Source organism: Thermobia domestica, chromosome 6 (assembly GCF_964235325.1).
Source record: "Thermobia domestica chromosome 6, izTheDome1.hap1.1, whole genome shotgun sequence".
Lineage (NCBI taxonomy): Eukaryota > Metazoa > Arthropoda > Insecta > Zygentoma > Lepismatidae > Thermobia > Thermobia domestica.
In genome coordinates this window covers 4,247,948-4,275,784 of record NC_137459.1, presented here as the reverse complement: position 1 = coordinate 4,275,784, position 27,837 = coordinate 4,247,948, and the positions used below count along the sequence as shown (strand labels likewise).

The 27,837-nt window shown below is 35.0% G+C and overlaps 2 protein-coding genes across 3 annotated transcripts in view; one reads left to right on the top strand and one right to left on the bottom strand.

Moving 5' to 3' along the window:
• The window catches only part of LOC145687820 (ERI1 exoribonuclease 3-like), a 42,672-nt gene extending 38,455 nt beyond the window's left edge, over positions 1 to 4,217 (bottom strand). Inside the window, exons 1-2 of one of the 2 annotated variants that reach the window (XM_081761254.1) lie at positions 3,968 to 4,217; positions 513 to 619 (exon numbers count right to left, since the gene is read on the bottom strand). The gene's annotated coding sequence lies outside the window, so the exon portion shown is untranslated. Of the gene's footprint in view, positions 1 to 512; positions 620 to 3,800; positions 3,941 to 3,967 lie in introns of those variants that run through there. The other variant, XM_081761255.1, reaches the window with a different exon arrangement.
• Positions 4,218 to 8,265: 4,048 nt separating this feature from the next.
• The window catches only part of Mitf (transcription factor Mitf), a 225,730-nt gene continuing 206,158 nt past the window's right edge, over positions 8,266 to 27,837 (top strand). Inside the window, exon 1 of the mRNA XM_081761253.1 lies at positions 8,266 to 8,737. Within this exon, the coding sequence (XP_081617379.1) occupies positions 8,580 to 8,737 (158 nt within the window). The 5' untranslated portion in view covers positions 8,266 to 8,579. The remainder of the gene's footprint in view (positions 8,738 to 27,837) is intronic.

Here is a 27,837-nt window from a genome sequence, read left to right as displayed (position 1 = left end):
TGAATTCTAGTCCCCCCCCCCCTTTTTTTTTTTTTTTTTTTTTTTACAATAGACGGGCAAGGTTCTAGAACAGAGGTCCCCATTACCATTTAGCTGTAATAAAGACAGAAAACAACGTGCCCTGCGGGGCCCCAAACCGTCTTCACTCGCTAACGCTCGCTCGGCAATACTATGTGAATTAAATATTAAACTTTGGTACAGAAAGGAACCTACCTACGTACTAACCTATATGGGAGGACCTGTGTTCTAGAACCTTGCCCAATAAACGAATTACTTTGCTCAACGAGTACTTTAAATCAGATTTTCAAATAAGTTTAGAAGATTACACACTTGTGAGTCTTACAGTGGTTCATAGGATGTGCACATAAGAATGCAAGTTCTAATTTTTGGGAAACATACGGGTAAAATCTATTAACTGACTGATAATATTTTTTAAAAATTAAAAAAAAAAACACTTATGTAAGAGTAAAACATGCAATTGAAATATTAATATACGTAAAGAAAATACGTACCGAATGTAAGCAATCACAAAAAAAAAGAAGTGGTGTATTGCAAAAAGCAGAAAATGTTGCACACACTAAGTGCTATTGAAAGGAAATGGTGAATCACAGAAAATAAGCTGAAAAGAGGAAAGCAAACACACACACAATTAATTTATTTTGTATTTACTCCACTTTCAATTTCTAATGTGCTGTCATAAAATAAATCGAACTAATGTCCTTGTACACTCATGTCCAAAATGATTGTCGCATATCTATAACCGTCTTCTTGTAAGAATATAATTTGATAATGATTTTGCAGGGTACTTTTAATACTGATACTATGTGTATAATCGGTAAATGTATATTTCTGGTAAATTTCATAGGAAAAGAATTATAAATACGAAAATTAGAATGAGTAAAACAAAGTGTTGCTAATTGGATAAGAAGGTTTTATTTTCATTTTATTGTTCTTATTTACTGCTCTTTTGACATGAAATTTGTCACATACATGTCTTTGCTGATTATACACATACTAACATTATAAGAAATACCGGGTGAATTCGTTATCAAATAATATTCCTACAACAACATATTTATAGACATGCCACAATAATTTTGGACATGAGTGCACCTAGGTGTTCGCACTAGGCACTAGACCAGCATCGACATGCAAAAGAAAGATACCTACTGATTTCTGTAGTGACGTATAGTAGTACATGAATTTCTCATTGTTTAGTATGTATATATATATATATATATATTGAAAGTGGTAATGCACTACACAAACAAACTATAACAGTGATTTCTCACGTCAAAATAACGGAAGAGTTCATTTAGACCTGTGGGGAAATGTGCATAGTTTCAGAGCCAGGGCTGTCCAAAAAAGTGGAAATGCTAAATTTCAACACGAAATATTAAAAATTCAAGAAATCGTGGAGTGGCAGTCCATATTAGTGTAAAAGTAGTCATATATTCGTGCAATGCAAAAATGCATATTTCATCAATGTGCAATGGGTGTGAAGGGATTCCCTATAGGTATAATTCCTGGACATGCCCTCAACACAATTCCCAAACTCCCCTCAGCAGGCAAGGGGTAAGCCTTGACAACAATGACCACAGAATGCTTCGATGGGAAGTCAAAAGTAGTAAGATACCTTCAGCACCATGGGCCCTCGTCCTCCGAGTAACACATGCTGCGATGACATTTCTTACGCCTTTACGCTTGACAAAATACATCTCAGCACGCGTTATTCTGTAAAGGGACTAAAGAAAGCACCCATCCTTACACGTTCGGCAATGTACCTATCAATGCTAATAGTCTCCCAAGACACTTCCCTATACGCCAAAAAACAGTTTTTCTCGTGTAAACATACCTAGTTAAAGTGAACGGTAGATATTATAATTGTTTTTATTGTATTTTCGTCAATAAAATAAGTTTCGAACGCACTTGAAGACTATTTTGACCAAGAAACTAGACAATCCGATTCTGCATGTGATACTTTTACCACAATTTACCTATCTGCTTTTGGTATGCCGATATTTACAGAACCCGCAAAAACTGTTAAATCTATCTAGAGTTGCAATCGAAAGCAGATAGACAACTTGTGATAACGGTATCACACGCAAAATCGTTATGTCTTGCTCCCTACGTTTCTGCTTTTCGATTTTTTTTTTTTTTTTTTTTTTTTAAGGATATTACAGAAAAACTCTAAAATTAGTGGTAGTTTAATTTCGCAGTATTCAAGACCCTTAATAGTTATTACTTGATTGGATCAGGATTTTTTTCTGCACAGTACTTTTTATTCTATTTAGTTACAAGTATGCCACCTTGCAGATATGTGTTGTTACCGTAAGGTTTTGTGAAGTAATATAGTAGATTTTACCCTTGAAATTTCCAAAGTTCCGCATCAGAAATAGTAAGATGTCAATTAAGAACACGGACATATATTTATTAAAATTTACAGGTAAAATCTGTTAATGCAAGAAGGAACTGTAGCGTCTAAGGAACTTATTTATGTAGGAGGATTACATGTCATCTCTGAACACACACAAAAGCCGTTAGAAATATGTTTATTAGTTCACTAATATGGAATTGTAATGCAATACTCACTTGTGAGAAAAATCTATCCTACGTTTGTACTTTTTTTTTTTTTTTTTTTTACTTGTGTTCCTTTATGCGCAACCTACCTTCTCTAACAGGCCCTGTCCCCAAGGATAAACCTCAGAACGGACTCTCCAGCTTTTCTCAGCCCTGAACCGAGACAATGTTAGTTTATAATAAATACTACAGATCTGTGCGTGTTTCTCTCAGGAGTGATCGTTTTAACGGTATACAAATTTGGAGGTATATAAATTCTGGGGTTGAGTGCAGTATCGCCGGACCAATCTTAGGAAATTTACCGGTTGATAGAAGATTTTTTTTTTTTTTTTTTCGTTTGCGGTGATGAGTGAGTGATAGTCAGATGAGAGGGATAGCTGAAGTTAAGAAAGTGGTTGTTTTTGATCTTGTAAGCGGCACTGTATGGGGACGCGGAAAGGATTACTTGGCTGAAAGGTACACTGGTTATGATTTAGTGGTGAGAAGAACAGTGTGGAAATGGCGCGTATATGTAAAGTTTATATTGTGTTTGACTTTTATAGAATTATACAAAGCGTTTAACCTAACAACCTAAGCTGCTAGGTGGTCACTACGGCGGTGTATGTGTGCACAGTGTGTAGAAGTTGTATTTTATCTTTACAAGTGGAGCGTTACTAGTATGAAACCGTGACAAGTGCTATTAAAACTCGTTTCATTGCAAAAACCCACCTGCTTTAACTATCCTCGCTTATACGCGTACCCACCCCCGGCTATACCGTGGGGCCCACCAGCTTCGCCTTCCTCGACTCGGCTAGATACCATTCGTGCTTGTTAATGGCCACCTAGCTCAGGTTAGTTCATGTTTTCGCCTGTAGCTTTTAAGCCATATATCCGAACGCCGTATTTATACGCATATAGTAATTTTCTAAAAATTTACACGGCTTCGTTTTGAAAGTAACTGACTTGTAACTCAATGTAATCTAACGTAACATAATATAACCTAACCAAATGTAGTACATTTTGTTCTTCGGCAAATCTTTGTACTTCTTTCTCTCGATTTTCATGTGGTCCAGCGGTACAACAGAAATGCCTAAAACTCTATGGAGCTTGAGAGCAGGCGCTAAGAAAATAAAAATCTAGAAGACATGAGTATACTACGAGTATTTTCAATTAGAAATATAAGTAAATTTGTTCCCATACTCTTAATATGTACAGAAATTACTATATTGAATGACACGTACATAGTTTAGATCTCAGAATAAATTTGCTGATCTACAGTGAACCGGTACCAATTATGTGCTGAATATACACATGGGGAGTCCCCGTTCTAATCTCTTTGTATTCCTACAGAACTTCCAGCACTTCCTAATACTCTCGAACTGTATGCATATCACAAAATATGTTTTACCTATAAAAAGTAAAATTTCTTCAGGCTTTCCAGACACACATATTCCTTCTAATAAATGTGTCAAATACTCTATTATTGTTGTTGAAGCACAATTCCATTTTTCTTCTTCTTCTCATCATTATCAACTGATAAAGCTTCCCTTTCCCGTTTATGTCACACGCAAGCGAGCGATGTTGTCGTTTCCCCATCAAGGTTATTTTCAGTGGCGAAGTGTGCTGTAAAAAATTGGATACACACAATATATACGTATATGACCATTTCCATTTGTCCTCTATGACCAGTCCTAAAGAGTGTGTGTGGGAGTAATGCCCCTCACTTCTAGCAAATGTGGTATCATTCGGGAAATCTATAGTTTGGAGGAACAACACCTATTTTATACTAAAACTAAAACAGTAAATATATGTAGCAAGCAATATTGAAAACTCAAAACACAATGAGAGTGTTCACCTCTGGTGCTATGGGTCACGGGTTCAAACCCTACTCCCGCCAAGTGAACTTTGTGGTGGACAAACACCGTGTGCGTGGGTTTTCTCGGGGTTCTCCCGTTTCCTTCCACTTTCTTCAATCCACCATTTCATTCATCTCTCATCATCACCGTCTCCTTTAGCCTAACCGGCATAAGCGTGGGACGTAAAACTCAAAAATTTCATTTCATTTTCAAAACACAATGGGCCTTATGCAGAGTCGTTCTGAAGCGTGATTAAAGGCATACTGAAGAGTTCGACTAATATTTCCTGCAGTAGTCAGGCATTTAGTATGACGCTAATCATTCGTGAAAAGGACTCTGCCTGAGGCCCAATATCTACACTATGAATTATCAGGAATTACACTGCTCGACAAAATAAAAATTTTCGAAAGCTGTTTTTGATTTGACACCTCATTTTATATAATTTGAGGTTGCTAATTACGAAAATGAAAATAGTTTTTCCCCATCACGTCAAGTTTTTTCACAAATCGGAAAACATGATTGTGTAAATTGTTTATTGATTTATTTATTCATTTATCAACACAACAGGCATTACTGCCCAATTACAGTGTCTACATATGAACTTAAATACATAATGTTACTTGTATACCGATAACATAAATTTTGAATACCAATATATACCGGGTGAGGCATTTAAAACTGTTTTTGGGAATATCTGGAAAACTACAAATCGGATTTTGAAAAAGTTGTAATAAAAGTTGTTCGCCTAGGAGGGGAACATCCAACGATACCACACTCGAACCCCTACCTCACCCCCGGGGGCGGGAGGGGATCAACTTTAAAATCTTAAATAGGAACCACCATTTTTTTTTTTTTGCATATTCTGATTCTCAGTGAAAAAATACGTAATTTTTCTATTCATCATTTTTTGTTGTGTGATAGATGGCGCTGTAATCGACAAAAATCAAAATAGCTTACAAACACGAAAAATGAGGCATTTTAAACTGTTTTTGGGAATATCTGGAAAACTACAAATCGGATTTTGGAAAAGTTGTAATAAAAGTTGTTCGTCTCGGAGGGGGATATCCAATGATACTACACTCGACCCCCTACCTCACCCCCGGGGGCGGGAGGGGATCAACATTAAAATCTTAAATAGGAACCACCATTTTTTTTTTTTTTTTGCATATTCTGATTCTCAGTGAAAAAATACGTTATTTTTCTATTCAACATTTTTTGTTGTATGATAGATGGCGCTGTAATCGACAAAAATCAAAATAGCTTACAAACACGAAAAATGAGGCATTTTAAACTGTTTTTGGGAATATCTGGAAAACTACAAATCGGATTTTGGAAAAGTTGGAATAAAAGTTGTTCGTCTCGGAGAGGGATATCCAATGATACTACACTCGACCCCCTAACTCACCCCCGGGGCGGGAGGGGGTCAACTTTAAAATCTTAAATAGGAACCTATACGCCAAAAAACACATTTTCTCGTGTAAACATACCTAGTTAAAGTGAACGGTAGATATTATAATTGTTTTTATTGTATTTTCGTCAATAAAATAAGTTTTGAACGCACTTGAAGACTATTTTGACCGAGAAACATGAATTTAAGGGTCTTCACTACAGCGAAATTAAACTACCGCTAATTTTAGAGTTTTTCTGTGATATCTTCAAAAGTAATAAGAATATTCGAAAAGCAAAAACGTAGTGAACTAAACAATACGATTTTGCGTGTGATACCGTTATCACAACTCACCTATCTGCTTTCGATTTGCAATTGTAGATAGATTTAACAGTTTTTGCGAGTTCTGTAAATAGCGGCATACCAAAATCAGATAGGTGAAATGTAGTAAAAGTATCACATGCAGAATTGTATTGTCTAGTTCACAACGTTTTTGCTTTTCGAATATTGGTTTATTGGTTTTTAAGATATTACAGAAAAACTAAAATTAGCGGTAGTTTAATTTCGCTGAATTGAAGACCCTTAAAGAAAGTTCTCGTAAAGTGAATCTGCACTCAGGAATGCTACTCCTACCCTAAGAAACAGTTTTTAAGGCACTACGAATTAATTTCGTGAAGAAATAACTACATATAATAAGATAGTACATGGTCATTCCAGACACATCATATACAGGCATATTGTCAATCTGTACGCAATAATCTGTGCATGCGCCAAAGTAACAATATGCCAGGACGTCTTAAGAAATCATTTAAATCAAGAAAACAAGAAAACTGAAAGAAAATATTTGCTTTTTTTTAAAAAAAACTCACGGAATATTCTCAATCTACGCCAATTTTGGGAAGTAGCCTGTGGTACTTAGTCCTAATATTTTTTTTAATTTTATAGTTATACAAAACAGATTACTGCTAGTATGCATCAAAAGAATGTCAACTGCTTTCTGTGTCCACATCAGGGGCGTCATTTAGGGGGGCAGGGAGGGGCATTTGTCCCCCGTGAGTTTGAGATTTATATAGATTTTATCAATAGAGCAGTAGTAAATGAGTGAAAAACGCAAAATTTTACTTATATCGAGGGGTTTTTCCCCCCCAAGCAAAATCTGAAATGACGCTCCTGGTCCACATACTCGATTTTAGTGCCACCGCATAGCGATTTTCGTTTGTTTTCTTTGATACAATGTTGGATAGAAATAGAACAAGTTCTAATTTAAAACAGTTGTATCAAATGTTATAACCAACCCAAAAGTTGCATACAACTTGGTATCATACATGTTCAAATTCCACTTTGATGAAATATTTGATACAATATATGATGGAATATTTGTTCGTCTATAACAGGCTTAATACGTTCTTTTTGTATCTCCTTCACACATTAGTTTGTTTTGAGCATTTGATTGAGCATTGGGGGAGGACTTTTGCTATTACAAATAGATAAGTTACCTTTTTCTGTATTTTGATACCATTGTATTAAATATATTTTTTTTTTTCATTTTTGTTTTGAAGCCTTCAAAACTCTAAGAACCAACAAGTATAGGGTCTAAACAAAATCATAAATAGTGAATTAATGAGTTTTTTTTTTCAGCGAACAGTGAACATAGGCTAAGGTCAGAATTCTTATTAATCACTTATTTGGAGATATAGCAATACTGTTTAACATGTAAATTAAACGCATTAATGGTTTAATAAAGAGTCTAAAATAAGCCTTAATGTTCATGTTAGTTTACCTCCGTCCAAAGTGGTAAGTACGTAAAAAGTTATAAGGGAACATGTAAGGGGCCCGGAATTGCTCAGCCCCGGGGCCCGCGACTCAGCTCCGGCCCTGGCTGTCTACCCTGTTTCCCCTCAAGCCTCGCCACTGGTAAATACATGAGATATAGTTTGTCAGTTTTATACAGGGCCCGATAATAACTCAACCCCGGGGCCCAAGCTGGCTCTCGACGGGCCTGCCGTGAATAGAACCTGGGTCCACGTGGACCAAAGACGCACATGGACATGGAGGCTAGCTGGGAGGGCCAGGGCAACCCGCAACAGTGAGCCACCGTCCCAACCAACATGTCCTATTTCTGAATAATGATTCGGATCCCCTTTAAGAAGAGCTCCTCTGTAATAAAAAGAAACGGTAAACACTGAGGGCCAATCAATAAATCAACTAACCTCCACACAGTTTATTTATATATTCCCGCCACTGAATTAGGCACTTAACCAATATATTGAATTAATAAGATATCATTGAAGTGATATAGGACTAGTATCTATGAAACATGTAAAAGTAAAGAAATACATCTCTATCAGTCCTCCGTTTTGTTATTCTGTATATCTGCTTTTTTCCTCGTACCGAAAGGAAAACTGTGATGACTCATTGTTTTCCTATTTCAAAGAATTACGTCATCTTTGTCCAATCAAGATCAGACAAGAAGCGAAAACAAAAAGGCGAGACATGCTTCACAAGTGGTTGTTTGTTACGTGTTCTACAGAAAATTTGTACGTTATTAGTTAATGAGGATTCGAATTATTGTTCGAGACCGACAGTGAAATTATGTTTTAAAATTATTATAAACAATGTGATAACACGCAACCATTGTAGTTTCATGATTTTCCGGGTGACAGCGCTACCGTCTGTCAACTTGTGGCGCTGTGGCAGAGTTGTGAGTTGTGCAATAGTGTTTCTTTTTAAAAATAACATTGAAAAGATTTTAAATATTGACAATAATTAAATTAACGATGGATGAATCGGGGGTTGACTTGGCTTTTGATTTGGCTATTATAGATTTTGGTAGTGATTTATCTAAACAGGAACCGCCAGATGCGGAATTCCTAATAAATTCACAAGAAACAAGACATATGTTTTACGAACTAAAATCAAAAACTGTACCGGAAAGGTGAGTAAGCATGTTCAGAAATGATAAGTCGTACGTTGACATCTCTAGTTCAGAGTTTCAGAACTTGTTTTTAAAGAAAAAAATCATGTCTATATAATTTAGCGTAAATTGCAAACTATGAAATTGACGTTTATTTCTTGTATGATTTGACGTTCTAAATTTTCTTGACAGGAGAAACGAAAGCTTCAATATTTCTATTATTTACTAAAAAAAATAAAAAATAAATAAATAATTGTCAAAGTTAGAGTTGGGGAAATTGAACATAATACTCTAATTGGTAAGAAAGAAAAACAGCATGTGGGTACGAAGGATCCCAACGAAGAAAGAAAATTCGAACAATTCCAAATTGGTCACTGATAACAAGGATGTAATTGGAAGTATGTACTTAGCCCAGTTTGTCAATATTTTCATCCATAAAAATTCCAATTTGTATGGATGGACATATACAATTTAAAATTTTATTGGCGACATAATTGGCTTTAGTAAATATTCTGAAGTTTGGGTTGTGCTATCCTCTATCCGTGCACGGACCTTTTGCCCTGTGCGACGTTATTACATAGCTAAATTTCGTATGCAGTATGCATATTTCAAAGTAATACTGACGTACTTCCACTCTACTTTGGTATTATCTTTTTTTTTTTTTTTTTCTCCTCAAAGGGATGCCATGTGTGGAATTGATGTGTGCGAGATTTTACTTAGCCGTGGGGCTAGAATGAAAAGTGGTCGCAGTTCCAAGTTCTGCAACATTTCTGGCCCTTTTTGAGGTTTCATTAGCTTCTTGTATGTTTGTTTACTGATATTAGTATTGGAACAAAATATTGTCTGCTATGCGTTATGTCATGCAGGGCTGTAGTGGGCGTGTGACGAACTGGGCGGCCACAAAATTAGTGATTCATGAAATATTTTCTGCTTCTATTATCGCAATTATTCTTACATTAGCTTTGGGCAAGGTTCTAGAATACAGGTCCCCTCTCCCACTTATCTGTAATTAAGACAGAAAACAACATGCCCTGCGGTGCTCTAACCCGCCTTCACTCGCTAACGCTCGCTCGGCAATACTATGTGAATTAAATAATCATTGCACTTTGGTGCAGGAAAGAACCAACTTAGCTATTACTTATATGGTGGGACCTGTGTTCTAGAACCTTCCCTTAGCGTTGCAAGCAGTTAACCTAGACAGCAGTTTATGGTGCCAATAGAGTAACAATTGACTGCCAAGATATTTTATGTCATCTCATAAGTTGATGAGTAAATGTCAAAGAAGTCTTCGTTATTTTCTGTTTATTACATAAAGATATACAAATATTTGGCTGAGTTACGAGAAAATAACTAAGAAAGAAAGTGGAAATAGCTACTGATGTTATTCTGACATTTTTGTAAGTTGACTATAATAGGTCATATTAGATAGTTACGAAACAGGCTTATGAAACAAATTTAGACCAAGTACTGGGCTGTTCACTAAAAAAACAGCTTAGGCTACTTCTGTTTCTTTATGTTTTAGTATATTAATATGCAGCCTAGACTGTTTTCAACAAATAGTGTAGGTCTACAACTTTGAAAGCTACTAAGAAACAAGATTACCTAAACTACAGAATACAGCTTGTTTTGAAAATTAACATACTAGGACACAGAGACAGATTCTAGTTATTTATCAGATAGATTAATCTAGTATGCGTCTCATAATTATCCTCCATATAAGCAAAATTAGATACAACACCAAAAACATGTGTAACTGAAACAAAAGCCCAAGGGACAAATTCAACTTTACCTATAACTGCTGACCTACCGGGCTTTCACCAATGCCCATTGTTTTTACAACAGTGTTATTACTGTACGACTAACTATAAAAGTTAATAGTAGAATTTCAGATTTCAAAACATTTTTTTTGAATGAGTTTGTTTAAAAAAATGGTACATCCAAACTTTTTAAACTGAAACTTAAAAATGTAGACAGACCGTTGCGAAAGATGTTACTAAATACCTGTGCTCTTAATTTGTATTTATCCTATATGGTTGAAGATTAGTGAGGGGTGTTTCATAATTACTCTTCATAGGCAGTGTATCATAATTGCCCTCACTGACTCTGCTCAAAACATATTGGAATTTTACCTCTTACATGTATAATAAGATAGAAATGCGAAATGCAAAGTGTGCTCTTTACCACGCAATATTCCATGAGGAAGACATGATGAAATGGAGTGCTATGTAAAGACAGGGTTCAAACGAGATCATAGATATGTCGCAGAGCTGTGCCACACGCGAGGCGTGTATTTTTATTCTATGTGAACTGTTTTTGTACTCTCCTCGTTTGTTCGTATACCCACCATCGCTGACATTCCTGCTCCCTATGTACGCACTCGTCCCGTTCTCGGGCTTGGTTATATAACATTGTTGCCCTTTTAGTGGCCACCTGGCGCTAGTTGGTTTGAAATTTAAGTTGGTTCGTGTTTTATACCATCAGTCCACACGCTGTATTTATACTCAGACGTCGTAAAGTCAGTATGCTCACATTAATGCAAGAAACACTTTCTAAAGCGGCAAGAGTGCATTTCGTGCTAAGAGATGTTCTTGCTTCATGAATATTAAGTATGTTCTCATGAAATGGGGTAGCACATATTTTTTTTGAGGATACAAAAATCAAAGCAGAAAGTCAACTGCGAATTTGTATTTTGGGTTCATTCGAGCAGACGGTTGTTATAAATTAAAGATACGATGTGAAACAGTTTTTTTTTTTCTTCTTTCTTTGTAAAGGATCGAGTGTGTGAATATATGTGTCAGTGCCTAATTACTCTGAGTACACAGCATATTGAGATAAATTTTGAGTGGTAGTGAAAGTATTGTATGCGTAAGTGTGCTCTTCCAGTATCGTCGTTTGTGCGTATACCCACGTCGCTGACGCGCCTCCCGCTATCGCTCGGACCCCTTGCTGTGCTTCTACTCTGACTCGGTTAGATCTTTTTTTAGTGACTACCTAGTACAAGTTTTTCGTTGAGTTGAGTTGATTTTAGTTTAGCGTCCCTTTCAGCAGCGAGGCTATATGAGACATGGATCTACTGATTAACGTGGAATCCGAACCACATGAGCTCCCGCCGGGAATCGAACCCGGGTCTCCCACGCCATACAAGTTTTTCGTGTTTTATACACTGTAGTTTTTGTGCCATTCGTCCACAGTGAGCCTTCCTGAGGTCAATCTGCAAGTATTAATTAAGTTCCTTATTTACTGCATGCTCTGCTAAAAGAAATACAAAGCTCTAACCTAACCTGAAAGTGTAAGAAATGTGTCAAAATTTGGTAGAATCGTCTGCTCGAGTAATACCTGTATTTTTTAAAGCATTACAACAAAGGTCGGCATAATCAGGACCTCTAATTTTACCAATAAATAAATCCTTACATATCTAACACATACCACGCATGGATTTCTTTTCGTGAGGGGTCCAAATTAATCCATGTAAAATCGTCCTTAAAATTAGATTAAATTACAAACAAGTCGGGATTTCATGGAGGGAGGGTTACGGACCACCAGGACTCACCCCTTCTGTACGTCCCTCATTCCTATATTATTTTCGTAGTATTGAAAATAAGTTTTTGGTATTTCGATATAAAACCTTTTATACCATGAGACGTATTCTGAAACATTAGCACAACCCCGATTATCGGTCACAAAACAAATTCATGAATGATTGTATGTTTTACATGCTATGAAAGAAACACAAATAATAACTGACTACCGTATATAACTTACCGTATATAACGTACCGTATATGATCTACACCTATCATGGCTGCATTTAAGCAAATTCGGAGCAAATGAACTGATTAACGAATTAACTGGAACAGTAACTGTTAAAATATCAGATCTATAAAATGAGTGACGGGAACCGTGTGGTAATAGAGCTTCATCCTAGAATTTTCAGTTTGTTCTTTGGTTCATAAATATGGAGTTACTTAAGTCACAACAGGCACCGTTGGGATTCCTGTCAAAATTTTAATGTGATGGCTAGCTCTCTGAAGCTAGAAATTGAAACACTTCATTACTGTTGATTAGGAGAGGTTGTAAGTATCAAAGAAGCAATGTTCGCCTCTGATTTCCTCTGTATTCAGACTTATTAGTTTTACTCAGAATAGGATAGAGTACAACACAATAATTTAGAACGAAGTAGAATGATTTTTATTTTCATTAAACCAGATACGTTGTAATAGACAACGGAATTATATACAAACCAGTTGATAATAGTCCAAGAGCATTACCAGAACGAACTTAAATAGAATAGAGAAATGGAGCGGGAAGAATAACAGATTGTTCCTGATAAATGTAAAAGTAAGTCTTTTTATCTGCACTTCTTCTATTCCACGCAAAATATCGTCTCTGTTTGACTCACAGTTCCCGAGATATGGCTTCTTAAATCTCCCGAAATTCGAATTTTTTGGCGAATATATGGGGAACAGTTGCCAGTGACCACCAATACGATCTCTCTATGACTTACGGTTCCCGAGATATGGCTCTTTAAATCTCCCGAAATCGGAACTTTTGGGAGGGGTTGGGGAGAATATCTCGGGAACGGCAAGTCATACAGAGATGATATTGGTGTTGAACAACACCTAAAGAGGATGGTGAATATTTTGGTATCAAATAGTAACCGGTGGCCACCGTCCAACTTGCCACTAGTTTGGCCAGTCGCCACCAGTTGATATCGGTACCAAAATGTTTATCATCCTCTTAGGTATTGATTAACACCAATATCATGTCTCCATAACTTATGGCTCCTTAAATCTCCGGAAATCCCCCACTATTTTGCCAGTATCTCGGGAACGGTAAGAGTGACGCGTAAAATTCAATCACTTTCTCAGATAGTTTTGGTGCTCTATCGAATGGAGAGCTCAGAATTGGAAAAAAAAAAAAAAAAAAAAAAAATCGCAATTAACAGACAGACAGAAACATAGACATAGAGAATTCAGCAATGAACTTTTTAAATTCTTTTTTACAATTTACAATTTTCTTCAAGATTATTAATGTTATAAATAGAATTTACAAGAAATGATTTACAATGCTTTTCAAAATCGCCATTACACATCAGTTGAATATGTACTGGTAATATATTGTACAGTTTCATGCCAGTATGTTTGTAGCTTGTGTGGGTTGTATTAATCCTAATATGAGGGACACTTAAATAATTTTTATGGCTTCAATTATATGAAAGTGAACATTATTACGCTAGCCAATACTGTACTGATTTTCTCTAATATACACTCATGTCCAAAATTATTGTCGCATGTCTATAAATATGTTGTTGTAGGAATATAATTTGATAACGAATTCGTCCGGTATTTCTTATAATGTTAGTGTGTGTATAATCGGCAAAGACATGTGTGTGGCAAATTTCATGTCAAAAGAGCAATAAATAACAACAATAAAACGAAAATAAAATTTTTTGTCCATTTAGCAACATTTTGTTTTACTCACTCTAATTTTCGTATTTATAATTCTTGTCCTATGAAATTTACCACAAATATACATTTCCCGATTATACAGATAACATCAGTATTAAAAGTACCCTACAAAATCATTATCAAATTATATTCTTACAAGAAGACAGTTATAGATATGGGACAATCATTTTGGACATGAGTGTACATTAGGCATCTATAAATAAGCAACGAAGGCATTGTCATGATATTCGTCTTCTTAAAGAATGGTCTGCATAATACAGTATCTGGTAAACCTTTTATTGCTCTTATAGGTTTCTTCCGCTATTTGGAGATAGTTTGAGCACCAGATGAAGTAATCAACAATACTATACCGTGCTAGGATTGCCAATTTTTGATACTGGAAATAACGAACACCCTCCTGGAGTACGTGTACTCTTAAAATTATGATGACATAGCTCGTCAAAAAATGTTAACAACCTGCAAGTTGTTCCTTTACATAAAATTGAGCGATTCGGAGTTCGAATTTAATAACTTTAGTTACTTTAGATGCATTTATTATACTTACTTATTCGCAGTTTTTGTTGAGCTGGCACACATAATTTTTGTAGTCTACCATTAATAATATATCGTATTAATAATAATATATCGTGTATTTGCTTTAAAACAGAAAAGCAAATATAATTGTCATGCACAACATATACTTCAAAAGAAAGTCTTAGGTGCTTCGCTGGGGCTAGTAATGTGTCATAGTGCCCACATACTTTTACTCGATCTGGATGCATTATTTAATTGGAAGACGTACCTGAGGATGAAGCAATGCTAGCTGCACTCTTGGAAATGTACTTTTGTTGACGTTTAGCAGTTTTGAGAGGATAGTAGTAGTAAGAAGAAAAGTTATCGAACATTTAACGTCCGGTAAAATACTGGACGGTTGGCAACCCTATACCGTACTGTAAATGACAATCGGTAATTGTTATCTCTAATTTGCGAATTAAAAATAATATTGTGGATAGGTTGTTGCATAGATTTTCAGCCATCACATTTCAATTTAGCTTTGGATCTAGATTGATTCCCAAGAAACTTTACAGAATGGCACACATCTACGTCCGTCATATGGTTACAAAGATAGAAATGTATGGTTTCTGATAGATTCATTGAGATAAAGTTTGGTATACTTTAACCGTTGATGACATTTCTAACATTCTTTGATTTTAATTTTAACCCCCATGAAAGTCTTATCTGTACTAAGAAGTGTGTTGTGTTGTCAGCATATAAAACAGAAAACTTGGAAAGTCATTTACATAGATAAGAAAGAGTGAAGTCCTAACTTATTCTCCTGGGGCACTCTTGTTGGTACATTCAAAAAACTTGACCTTTCACTTGCATTAGAGACTAACGTCTGTTACTAAGATAGGACTTAATGAAGCTCAGTTCCCCTAACACAATAATATAATTGTCGAAAGGTTTACTAAGATTTAACAATATTGGATACGTATAGAAATTATTTTTTTAATTGTCTAGCATATATGATTCTATATATTTTCCGTAACCTTTAGTCGTAGAGAACCCCGGCCTCTATCCAAATTGCGAGATGTGAAACAGTTTATTTTATTTTTATTTTTTTTTTTTTTTTCAAGATAGTTCGATAATTGATTTTTATTACATTGTTAAAAGCTTCAAACATACTTGGTATTATGGATACAGGACGATGGTTATGAGCCCTACTTTTATCTTTTTTTATCACTGTGTCAATTTAAGACAGTCAGGGAAAATTTCCTCTACAAGTACCCAATTAAATAGGTAAATTAAAGGTTCAATTATAACAAATTTTTCAGCAAATTTTTGTTTATTAAGGACTGATAAAACTGTTCGGGTTTTTATTGCAGCTCAGAAAATTCACTCAATGTTACTTATAGTTTGCTGTGCTATATACTACTGAAGTCAAAATCTTTATTTTCAGAAAAAGTGTTTACACCTTTTGACTTATCACTTATGTTAAACTATTTACAGAGCTGTGTTCGAAGTGGGGAAAAAAAAAAGCACAGGCGGTATGTTTGATTGCGGTTTTAACTCGACATACCAACTATCTAAATGTTGAAATGCAGTGAGGGTATGTTGCCTAAAAGATTGCATTCTTATTTATATGATGACTGAAAAACATTGGTATGCTTCTCTGTAGTTACGGGGAGGGGGGACATGGAGAAACTTTGATCTCCAGCCAACAACTTTGTGAAAAAATAAAAAGAATATTCTCTTATGTTGTAATATAGAGAATTATACACAAAAATGCTCAAAAACCGAGGTTTTGTCTCAACAATTTTTTGCGGGAAAATTCCCGGACCTCACTCGACTGAGAGATATTCCAAACTCCTGGAAGGTCCGCCCTCACAGCAGACAACCCTTAAATCCGCCAATGCTCAAAACACGACATCTATATGTATTAAGGCAAGCAGACACGCACATACCTAAGAAAGAAAAATAATTCAATATGGCACATCAAAATATATACAAGACGAGCTTCTTTGAAGACACTTCATTTTAAAAACAAAAGGTAGGAAAAAGATGTTGGTGTTGTCAGCGTAGAAATTATTTCTACAAAAGAAATGAAATCTTTTTACGTGCAGAGCTGTTCGTTAATTACTGTGTATAAAAATGGATTTATTAAAGATATTTAGGATCTACTTTCCAGTGAAGGTATGTTTTAATCATTGAAAAACTAGAGACGGTATGCCTTCATCACTGAAGAACCAGAGGCGATATGGCATATCACCGCATACTGTCTCGCTTCGACCACTGTTACAGAATATACATTGAAATCCTTTATGGATACTGGCATGGGTCTTGAATAGTGTATTTTCCAGTTTCCTTATTTAGCCCAAAAGAAACACAGAACTTGAAGCTGCCATTTACAATATGAATTGCAAATATTAGGGTATTTTCGAATTGTTTGTGAGTTATAATTACTCACTTAAAAAAAGAAATCTGGAACATTTCAAAATCTCTCGGGCACCCTACTTCTTCAAATAAATAAATAAAAACAATAAATAATAATTAAAAAAGAAAACAATAAAAATAACTTCACTATGATTTATTGAGAAAAACGTTAGCATAATTTCTTCCGAAAGAAACTTTAGGAATGCTAGGAAATATTATCAAACGAGAGATGCCATTAATATCAAAATGTCTGGGGAACTTGCCAACATAGTAGTCATTTGATTTGAAGTTGTGTCGCGAAGAGGAGTTGTGTATTGTAGCATTTAAATAAAAGAATTCTTCATAATGTTTATATTATCTAAGATCTCGTTTCTGTAAACCCACAGGCTATAGAACAAGCATCTTGAGATGAAATAAGTTAAATGTATTAAAGTGAAATACGTCACTGTATAAATTAATCAAATAAAGCACTTATAATATATAAAAGAATGTGTATGTTAAGTGATATACCTTACTTCATTTTAGTTTGATTGAAATCGCAGCTAGTAAAGGACGTGGTATTTATTTATTTATTTATTTATTAATACATGTTTCAGATTCAGATCTAAGTTCATTTTACACTGAAACACTGTAAGAAAGTACACAAGAAAAAACAACAAGAGCAATATATATATATATATATAATACCACATTTACATGATTTTCAGAGTTAAAAAACATCAATATCTGAAGATAAATTATTATACAATGATGCGAGCCTAAAGCATAAAGAACGTTGTATAGTCTAGGGTGACACCTCCAGTAATTGACATGTTAAGGTTTGCGTCTCAATTTTACTCACAGCTGTGTAATAATATTTATTACATAGTATTCAGTTTGCAGAAAGACACAGCATCTGAGAATATATTTATGTTATATGCAGTTACTTGTGTTTTTAATTATAGATTATTACTAATACATGGCAATGTCACCAGTTATTGATACCGTGCAAAGTACAAAAATCTAATAATTGACAGTACTGAATCCAGTAATTGACAGCCTTTTCTAATTAGAAAAAAAAAATGCTACAGAGTATGAACATAATGCCTTCCAAACTATTAACAAACAATTCCTACAATAACAACATTCCTAAGAACTTCTGTGCTTATTATTACCACAAAATATGATCTACAATAAGAAATCAAAACTCAGACTGTTACCTTTTGTGTGTAAACTGCAAGATTTGTTTTACATTTTCGGTAACTAGACTTAATACTGTACAGTACTCCTGCTGGAAGTGTAAATGCATCGTTGCCAATGAGCTTCAGGGGCCCAAAGAAAATAAATTTATTATCGACAGTTTCTATATCATCGTTTACCGGCCAAGTAAATGTATTTTCATACGTTTCCCGTAAGGACTTGGGAACTGATTGGTGTTCATCGATTACAGTAATACGACCTCTCTTCATAATAAATAGCATAATACTGTTCTTTTTCTAAACTTTTGGGTGGTGGGGGTCCACTTTTCACTCATTTTCTTCCTGTCACTGTATGATGAATCAATTTTAGAACAAGAATCAGAAGTATCATTGTACGTAATGCTGAGACTATCAGAATGAGATTCAAGAATTTTATGTTTATGCCTTGCCTTATATTTTTTGGGCTAGTTAATCACAATACTTTCTGTTGGAATGCAGGATATTTGTCTTTGCTTGGCCTCTTTTTCTTTTTTCTCCTTCTCTTCCTCTAGCTTTCTATAGTACTTTCTTCATTCATCAGACGTTGCTACAGCTGACACTTTCATTCCATGTTTCCTGCCCAAGTTTCTTTTCTTTTGCTTCGGCTCTGGCCAAAATAAAAAGCTTTTTTGAAAGGAGAGCCAACACTTGAATCAGTGGTTTTACCTGCAGGCAAAGATTTTGTGCTGGATGGAACAACGTTTGTTGATGAGTGAATACACTCCATAGTATCAATCTGTGTGATTGTAACAACTTGATTACCACCTATACAATTGAAAATTAGAATCCTGGACAACTCTGTCTCTACACTTTCTGTCCCCTTAGGCCTACTGAACTCAGTATCTTGTGTTATGGTTCGCAGATCCATTTTTTTCTTCCATTTCAGCAGAGCAATGAGGTTCAATTTCTATTTTATCAGGTGAAAGTCGTTTTATTTGGTTTCTTCTCTTGGTTCTGTAATGATTGTGTTTCTAACTTTTCTCCACACATTTTACAATTCTTGAGCACTTTCAGCACCATCCCACTCACTGCCATCAATGATTTTCTCTTGAAATTGAGTCAAAATTTTTGGAGAGATAAAAGACTCCATAACTTATAATGAAATGGAGTACGTACCTCTGAATGTGGTTTTCTAGAACTTGCACCAGTGTTTGATATGCTTCATCTAGTAATTTAACCTGGAACGTTTTTATATGCGTTATTAATGCTTGTACTTGCTTCTAAAAGTATGTCATGTAATGAACCTTACACTTGGTGATAAAACCAGTAATTGGCATGGTGTGTCAATTATTGGAAAATTATGACTTTTTTTTTCTTTCTTTCAGTGATTGACATTTCTCCTTGAACAAAGACAAATAATTATTTTCCACTAAAGATTTAGTTAATAATGTGACAAATACTCTATTGCTGATCTATCAATTTACAGTGATGTAACTTCAAACACGGTTACAAAAAATAATGGATTCAATTGATAGTTACCTTAACATTATCAGGAGCAGAATTCATAGTACACAGACACTTCCTTGCAGCACCATGTGATTCAACAAAAATAAACAAGTAGGACCATCTATTGGCCAGAATATTAATTACCAAGGCATAGAGAAGTAGCTACCAACAAATAACAGTAAAAGAACTTCATAATCTTATTACAGACAACTTTTTCAAAAGGTGTCAATTACTGGGGGTATTACCCTAGTTGTTACATATGTAAGTAATGTATGACTGTGAGTAAGGCGAGAAGATACTCGAAAATTGAGAACAGAAACCAACAATTCGGAGTCATTATTCATTGATAATTTTATGGAGAAGCAGCAAGTCTGCCACCATGCATCAAGTTATGTGGAGTCGGAATATTAAGTTTCTGTAGGAGCTCTGTTTTATTAAGACTACACACTGAAGGAGCTCTTTGACAATGGCAAGAAAAAAAGTTAAGAACAGAATCGAAACGAGAAGGTTAAAGCACAGGCCATATTCCATATCGGTGAACACTATTCAGTTTTAGGAGATACAGAAGCTTTGAAGAAAATACTTACTGATTTGAAATCACAAACTTCAGTAAATCTCTAAAAAATACCCAGTATTCTCATAGCACTCTTAACAGTAAGGGTGATGTGACCAGCGAATGTAAGTTTCTCATCGAATAATACTCCGAGGTCTTTATGTGTTGCAACTCTTTCAATAGGATTTGTTTTTAACACAATATCTGTGGTAAACTTTATTTTTCTTCAAAGAAATACTAAGAGCGGAGCATTTTTGAGCATTACATACCAAGTCGCACACCAATCAGCAAGTTTGGTGATTGAAAGAGCATGAGAAAGTATATATATATATATATATATATATATATATATATATCACTTTTAATATAATGACTAATTCAACCGTCTTAGGTATAAAATAATACAAATACTTCATAAAGTTTGTGCTCTGGGCAGCAAAACACGGTTCTCAAGAGTGAATAAGTAAGAAAAGTAAAACAAAAAAACTTCTGATGAAGGGATGTTCTGGATGATCTGGTAGTTGGCTCATCAGAGATCATTCTCGGCCAAAGCGCTCTTTTTACACTCATTTGTTATACTAACTTACGTTAAGAATACATCAGCAAATAGCGTCATATTTTCAGTTGTCGCAGATATTTTAACGTTGGTGAAGTTATTCATTTTTTTTATATCAAAAGAGGTCAGCCACGATTTCTACGCAGGAAAATTTTCACTTTTATTGCTGAACGATATCTTTTCTTTAATAGGAAAATGACCCTTATTGAGATATGAGGCTAGTAAATTTTTGTGTAAAAACATTCCAGATGAAGGTACACATCCCCATCCCGCTTTGGAGCAATTGGAGATTTTCTGTCCCTGTTAGCTGTACCAGTGGGAATATTCCAATGTAATATTAATATAACATTCAAACTATCTCATAATCTTGTCTATGGCTAGCAGTGCATGAATGAAGTCATGACCAAAGTCGTTACATATAACAGTAAAGCTGTGAATATTACTATAAAATTAGGTCATACATATAAAAATGGAAATCTGGTGTTTATGTGAACGTGGACTTCATTTGGAGAGGGCAGGTGGCAATCGCCCCAGCCCTGAATTTGAGAGTTTCATACTTTTTAAATGATTGTATATACAATACAGTAACAAAAAAATGAAATGCTTATGTCGGATAGAGCATCTTGCCCCCTCCCCCCCCCCTCCTTGTCAAAATCTGGAATGACTATGCCAATGATGTGATTGTATTTCATTTTGAATCATAGATGACCAATATTCGGCAAGTCAGAGTGTAGCACTAAATAGGTATCTGTTTTCTTTGCATTCTTCTTTGCTGCTGCTATGACATTATGTTGAATATCCCACGAGTGTATTCAAGGGATACTCCTTTATTGACACAGTTCCTTAACACATCGATGAAAACCTCTATACTAATTTTTGTAACAAGGTCCTCTTCATACCAAATTACAAAAGTAGCATCTTCTCCTTCCCAGTCTTCCAGACCAAGAATAGTCATATTCAAACGCTCGACCCCAGACAATTAATGCACTCTTGAAGTTGACAAATATCTTTTTGATTCTTATATGTCATAAGCTTAAATAATATTTGCTTATCAGATGCTAGATACATTGTTCAAGGGCACACACTTAAGATAGAAATTAGAATAATGCACACATGAGCATACTTCCTAGATTTGATTATACTTTACCTTCTTAGGTCTGAGAGAATAAGGCTTGACAATTTCCATTTTCTTTTCAGGATTTTCCTGTTTGAACAAAACGTATGCTTCTTTTACTATTCTCGTCATATACCGCCTGACTTTCTTCATGTTCTCTATTGCTGCAATCATGTGTTTGTTTGGAGTTTCAGTCTTTCTTCTCAGATACATAAGACAATGCACATTCCTTCTGCTCAGGACTAAGGGAATGTCCTTGCAAAGGATCAGATTCACTCCAAATCCCCTTTCCTCATCTCTTCTTCCGACATGTATCTACCATGTACCTACTTACTGAAGGGAGTAAGTTCAACGTATCTTTGAGACGGTTTGTGGAATCAGAGTTAAATGTTTCAGCTTGTCGTTTCTTGAATTATAGGCAAGCTGCAGTTCTGCTGACATAGTACAGATCCATTTATCGCAAGTAGAACATTTTTCGAATTTATCATCGATATCTCCAGAATTACAATCACCTTCATCACTAGACACATCATATAATGAATAAATAGTTGCAGAAAATGTCTCTCGTCTATTTCACGGAACTTTGTTTTGCAGTAGTTGCCTTCTATCACTTCTGATCTTCGTAGTAGGTTTCAATGGCGACGCGTGTCCTTCTAAACTCTGTTTTGATACGTGTACTTCATCTACAGGTGGACAATGTATCTAGTTTTTTTGTTTGTTTGTTTCTGTAGTGCAGTTTGTTAGAGTCTGATTACTTTTACAAAGTATAACAATTCAAACACACCTCATGTCGAGCAGGCCCAAACACACGTTGCAGAGGTGATGCCGTTTCCAATCTATTTGAATGTTTTTGCTGATTTCTTGTATATTTTTTTCATAGTACACAATATACGCTCACTGCTCTAAGTTTCTATCTTGAAATGTTATTCTTCTTCTTTGGACCTTGTACAAAGTTTTCTAGTTCAAGTAAAATTATTAATTGCGGAGAAACTGTTTCTAAGTGTATGTATAGTCTTTGTTTTTAGAAATAATTTCTTGTTAAATTATAGCTGAACACTACATTATTATAAAACAATTGAAATACATTCACAAAACTTGCTGCTTCTAAGAAATCATTTCTCGGTTAGCACCATCTACAAAAACTAAACGGAAATATTAAAAGACGTGTGAATTCCGCATTAAACAGCTAAAGTACAAAATGCAATTACAACAATTTTATACCACATCAAGAACTTATTATGTGTACGGTTTGGAGGAGAAAAAGAGCTATTTCTTATGTCCGCCTAAGTGTTAATATTTCCAAAGCCAAATGCAATTTAAAAGCATGCCTCATCTCCAAGTGTTGTGGTAATAAAACAATCAAAATACTAGCGATTTTTGTAATTTGCTTTGAAAAAAGATCTCTTACAAGTCATAATCTGAAAATTTTAACATAAATAAAACAGGCTTTTTTGGAATAAATTTTCAAAATGGCAGTTGTTTAAAAACTCAGATACTTTTTCTTTTATTATGGATAATAAAATAGTGCTCTGAAATTGAACGACGATAACACCTTTCCACTAGAACTTGTTTCACTTTTCTATATTTGCTATTGTTTATATATATATATTTACGAAAACTCATTTCAGTTCGTGGTTGCATGCCCATGAAAGGATGGGACTTCACCGCTTCTACATTATCCATTCCAGTGCCTAGATTTCCAAAATATTTTGGGAATACTCATATATGAATGAAAATACTTACATATATACTATATGGACCAGAATCTGTGAAGGTCGATGGATACCTATCTTGCATGATTTGAAATAAAAAGAACGTGTAGTCTAATTCATTTCTTCCTTAGGATAAACGTATGCCTTTTTTTTTTTTTTTTTTTTAACAATTAATAGTCAATATTACTGATTTTTATAACAAAAATAATGTACCTAAATATTAAAAGGTAAAACAAAATACATTTTCGTTATATGTGTAGTTGGTGTTGAAAATGTCTTACAAATTAGCAGCATTTCTGCTTGTGGATAGTCATTTTCTATTTAAGAGAGAGGGAGTATATTATTTAAATAAAGTGCAAATAACACAAGATTATTAATTCACCGGTAGGAATTTAATAATACACATGAAAAATAGTTGTGCTGAAAATATCAAATCGGTACATATTCTCGGTCTTGACTTCATTGACATTTTTTATACTCATATGTACTCAAGAGTGCTATACCATTTGTACAAATGTAATGTAACATGGTCCAGAGAATGATATTAATAAATATAATCTAATCTGCAAGCCATCACTCACAGTCATACACACAGACTACTCCTTTGTAGGTTGTGAATCTGAATATTCTGTCGTTTCTGAAATCGTGGTTAGACAAATAAAATTTCATCTTTCTTGCTCTTTAAAGTCCATGCAATATAAGTTCGCTCTTCACAGAGAGTCCCGACGTGTGACTTCCGAATTCCTTTCATAGGGATAATTTGGTTGGACCAGTCTTCTGTTTTTTGCTGGAATAATTCTTCAGCTTCCTCTTTGGGCAACAGAATTACAGCTGATAATGGTGTATGACTTCACCAGTCTTGTAAACTCCTCAGCAGTCTGAATTGCAGCTATACTTGGGCTGGAAAGATTGTTTTGTAGCTGGTGCTTCAGTAGACCCCCTATACCATCGCTAGGTCGCTCCTCATGACCAGCAGCACTTGGATATTCCATTGGCACAGATACTTTGTCAATTCAAATAGTTGGTAACGGTTTTGAAGTGGCTATCAGAGATAATGGTCTTTCCTTGTCTGTGATTGCAGTTGTTGAAGAATTTTGCATATTGCCACAATGCCCTCTGTCATCACTTGTGGTCTATAACAGTTATAATTTTGTTTTCAAATATATGACTCCTCTAAAAATTGAAAATTGGTATTTACTACAGTGAAACCGTTGTACTTCTTGTGGCAGAGTCACAGAATCAATTCTCATCAAAACTACATTGAAGCACTGAACGTAGTTGTTCACCCTGTACACGTCCCTTTATTTCTGCAAGGTGTTGTTGCAGTTTCTGGTGTTTTATTGCTTTCACTTTCCATTTCTCAAGTTTGTCAATGGCAACAGTTTCCTTAATGAGCTTTTCCTCCTATGTTGCATATGTAACTTGTGTAGAGTCATCTGGTGTGTGTTCCAGACCAGGTGTCTGTGAGACGAGTCCTTCCTTTCTAAGGCAGTCACCACATTCCTGAAACAAACAGGTCTCTCGTTGTACATCACATACTGCTAACGATTTCACATGTCCAACCAAGGTGTCATATAGTACGCTTTCAAGTAAGTTCTTCAAAGTTACCATGCAAAGTTCAAAACTGGCACAATACACACACATCTCTAGGTGTATGTGGAATTTTGAATAGTGCATAGAGTTTTGACCTGCCAGTGTGGAATACTGAGTGTTCTTTCTTACATATGGCGAAAGTTTCTTTACTATTGCAGGTTATGTATCTTTTCACTCTAACCAAATTTTCTCCTGCAACTGTTCCAGTGATAGTGTCTTTTTCAGTTCGCACTCTTGCAAGAACAGTCCCATTTTTCTTCCAGATAAAATGATTATGCAGTCTGATCATGTGCTTCATTCACAGGATGACCATAATAGGGATCCGGTTTTTCAAACACTTCTTTTGCAAACCTCAGATTTCTTGTTTTGCCCATGTATTTTGTACCTTTGAGAGGTATGCTGGGATAGTTGTTAGAGCTTGCATCTTTTCATTGTAACACTCGATTCAGCAGCTGAATTGATGTTTGGTATGAATTCCCAGCAAGTTGTACAGTTTTCTTTTAGTTCATTTTCTTGTGAAGATGGAATTTCTACTTTGAAGAGTTTGGTCGGTTTTGATTTGGTGTACTCATCCACAGTTGCAGTAATTTCTTGGTTCATACAGATTACGACTTGACTTCACTGATCATGGTTTCTTAGCAGGATTAACACCAACCTTTGTAGCTGATTTAGAGAATGCTGTTCTACAGATACAAAATAGAAAAAAAACTAGCATGTATCCAAAATATGAGTCATATTCAGAAATAGTACAAAAACGTCAACATGCACACTTTGAAACACGGGAGAGAACATACGGGTTTTTTATTTTTACACAAATTACTACATGGTAAAATAGACTGTCTCAATCTTACTTCGAAGGTTGAATTTCATGTCGCGTCTGGTAAAACCCGTGTAAGAAGTACATTTTACTGCAAAAAGGCAAAAACAGATATCCTCGCTAAGTCTCCTATATGGAAGATGAGTGCTTCCTACGACGCAGTTGAAAGAATATCTGCTATAGATGTTTTTGGAGTGTCGGAGACAGTATATAAGAATAGACTTAAAAATATAGGTGATAATGAAAACGTATAAATGCATAATCTTGTTTTTTTTTTTTTTTTTTTTTTTTTTTTTTTTTTTTTTTTTTTTAAAGTATATATGTGTGGGTAAAAGTATTTCTAAGGAACAACATTGTAACTGGGCCTAGATCCTGTTGTGTTGAATAAATAAATAAACTAATAAATTAACTATCCACACTATGGGAGACGACTTTTTGTTCAGTTAGTGTCATTGTTAATATTCTGTCAAAGCGTTTAAGAACGCTGAAAGTCATCGTAGTCAGCACACTTCACTCTTTCGTGCCCGCAGTTAAAAGACATTTTAAAGTCAGTCTTTTCCACAGAATACTTTAACAAGTCAATCAGTTATCAGAATCCTCAAGAGCTTATAGCTACTGTTAAACAAGAAATTTTGTGAACTGCTCTCTTAGTGTGCCAGTTAACAACTGAACTGTGACTACATATGTCCTTCCTTTTATATGTTACGCCAAACACAGAGTTATTTGGATGGTTTCAGGATGTTGTGGAAGATTCTGAGACTTTCTAGACTTATCTGGGTGGTTCCACATTGTTTCAGAAGATCTTGTATGATTTGGAAGTTTCCGTGTAAAAAGAATTCAGAAGAATAAAACTATTATTTCTCCAGTTCCAACTTCCTTTATCATTTTTATTTCATCACAGTGAGCACGTTAGTGCAAGAGTGGATATTTTTACGAAACCATTATGAAAAATTCCAGAACCAAAGTGGCGTGTTCTCCTTTTTCAGAATATGTAGTACTCGTCGAGATACACGGGTTTCTTACCGTGTCCTGAATTTTAACGTACATTCAGTTCAATACCATTTGAGACTAACAAGGTAACCCCCACTGCCTGAATCGACATGAAATCACGAGAATTACCTCAAAGTTCAGATATTTATATTTGTTTTTATCCAACTTTGAAGTCAATTTTCTAGCCCCCTCCCCCTCAGAAAGGTTAGTATACTAGGCCTTGGGATTTGAACCTAAGTACCATTTGCGAATGGTAGCAAGTCAGTCTGTATTACATATATATATTAAATCGACACATTTAAGTGGGGTTGTCTTTAAAGAAAATTTTTAAGGGATAAGTAATTTTTAAACTTGAAGAAGGCTCATTACCACCTGCAGTGGACCTATCCTGTACTAATACAACCCAGTTAGGATTACAGTTACGACCTTACCAACATGCAACTCCATAGTTAGTCTTCTGTAACCTACCCAATGCTTTTGTTTTCCCCAATATGTTTTCTAATACCTTGAGCACCACGCGTGCTTTTCTCCCTTCTAGCAATGTTTTCTGCAAATTCTAGATACGTGGCCTTTAAATCTATGGTAGTAACAGAATCGTATTTTGAATAATGGTTTCTGTACTTATTCGACACGATTTAATTTTATCTAATGTATATTTATACGTTGTTGACGTCCATGGTGTATTAACTTCCTGTAAACCTGTTGTTCGTCATTTTTTTTTCTTACCAAGTAAAAAAATGTTT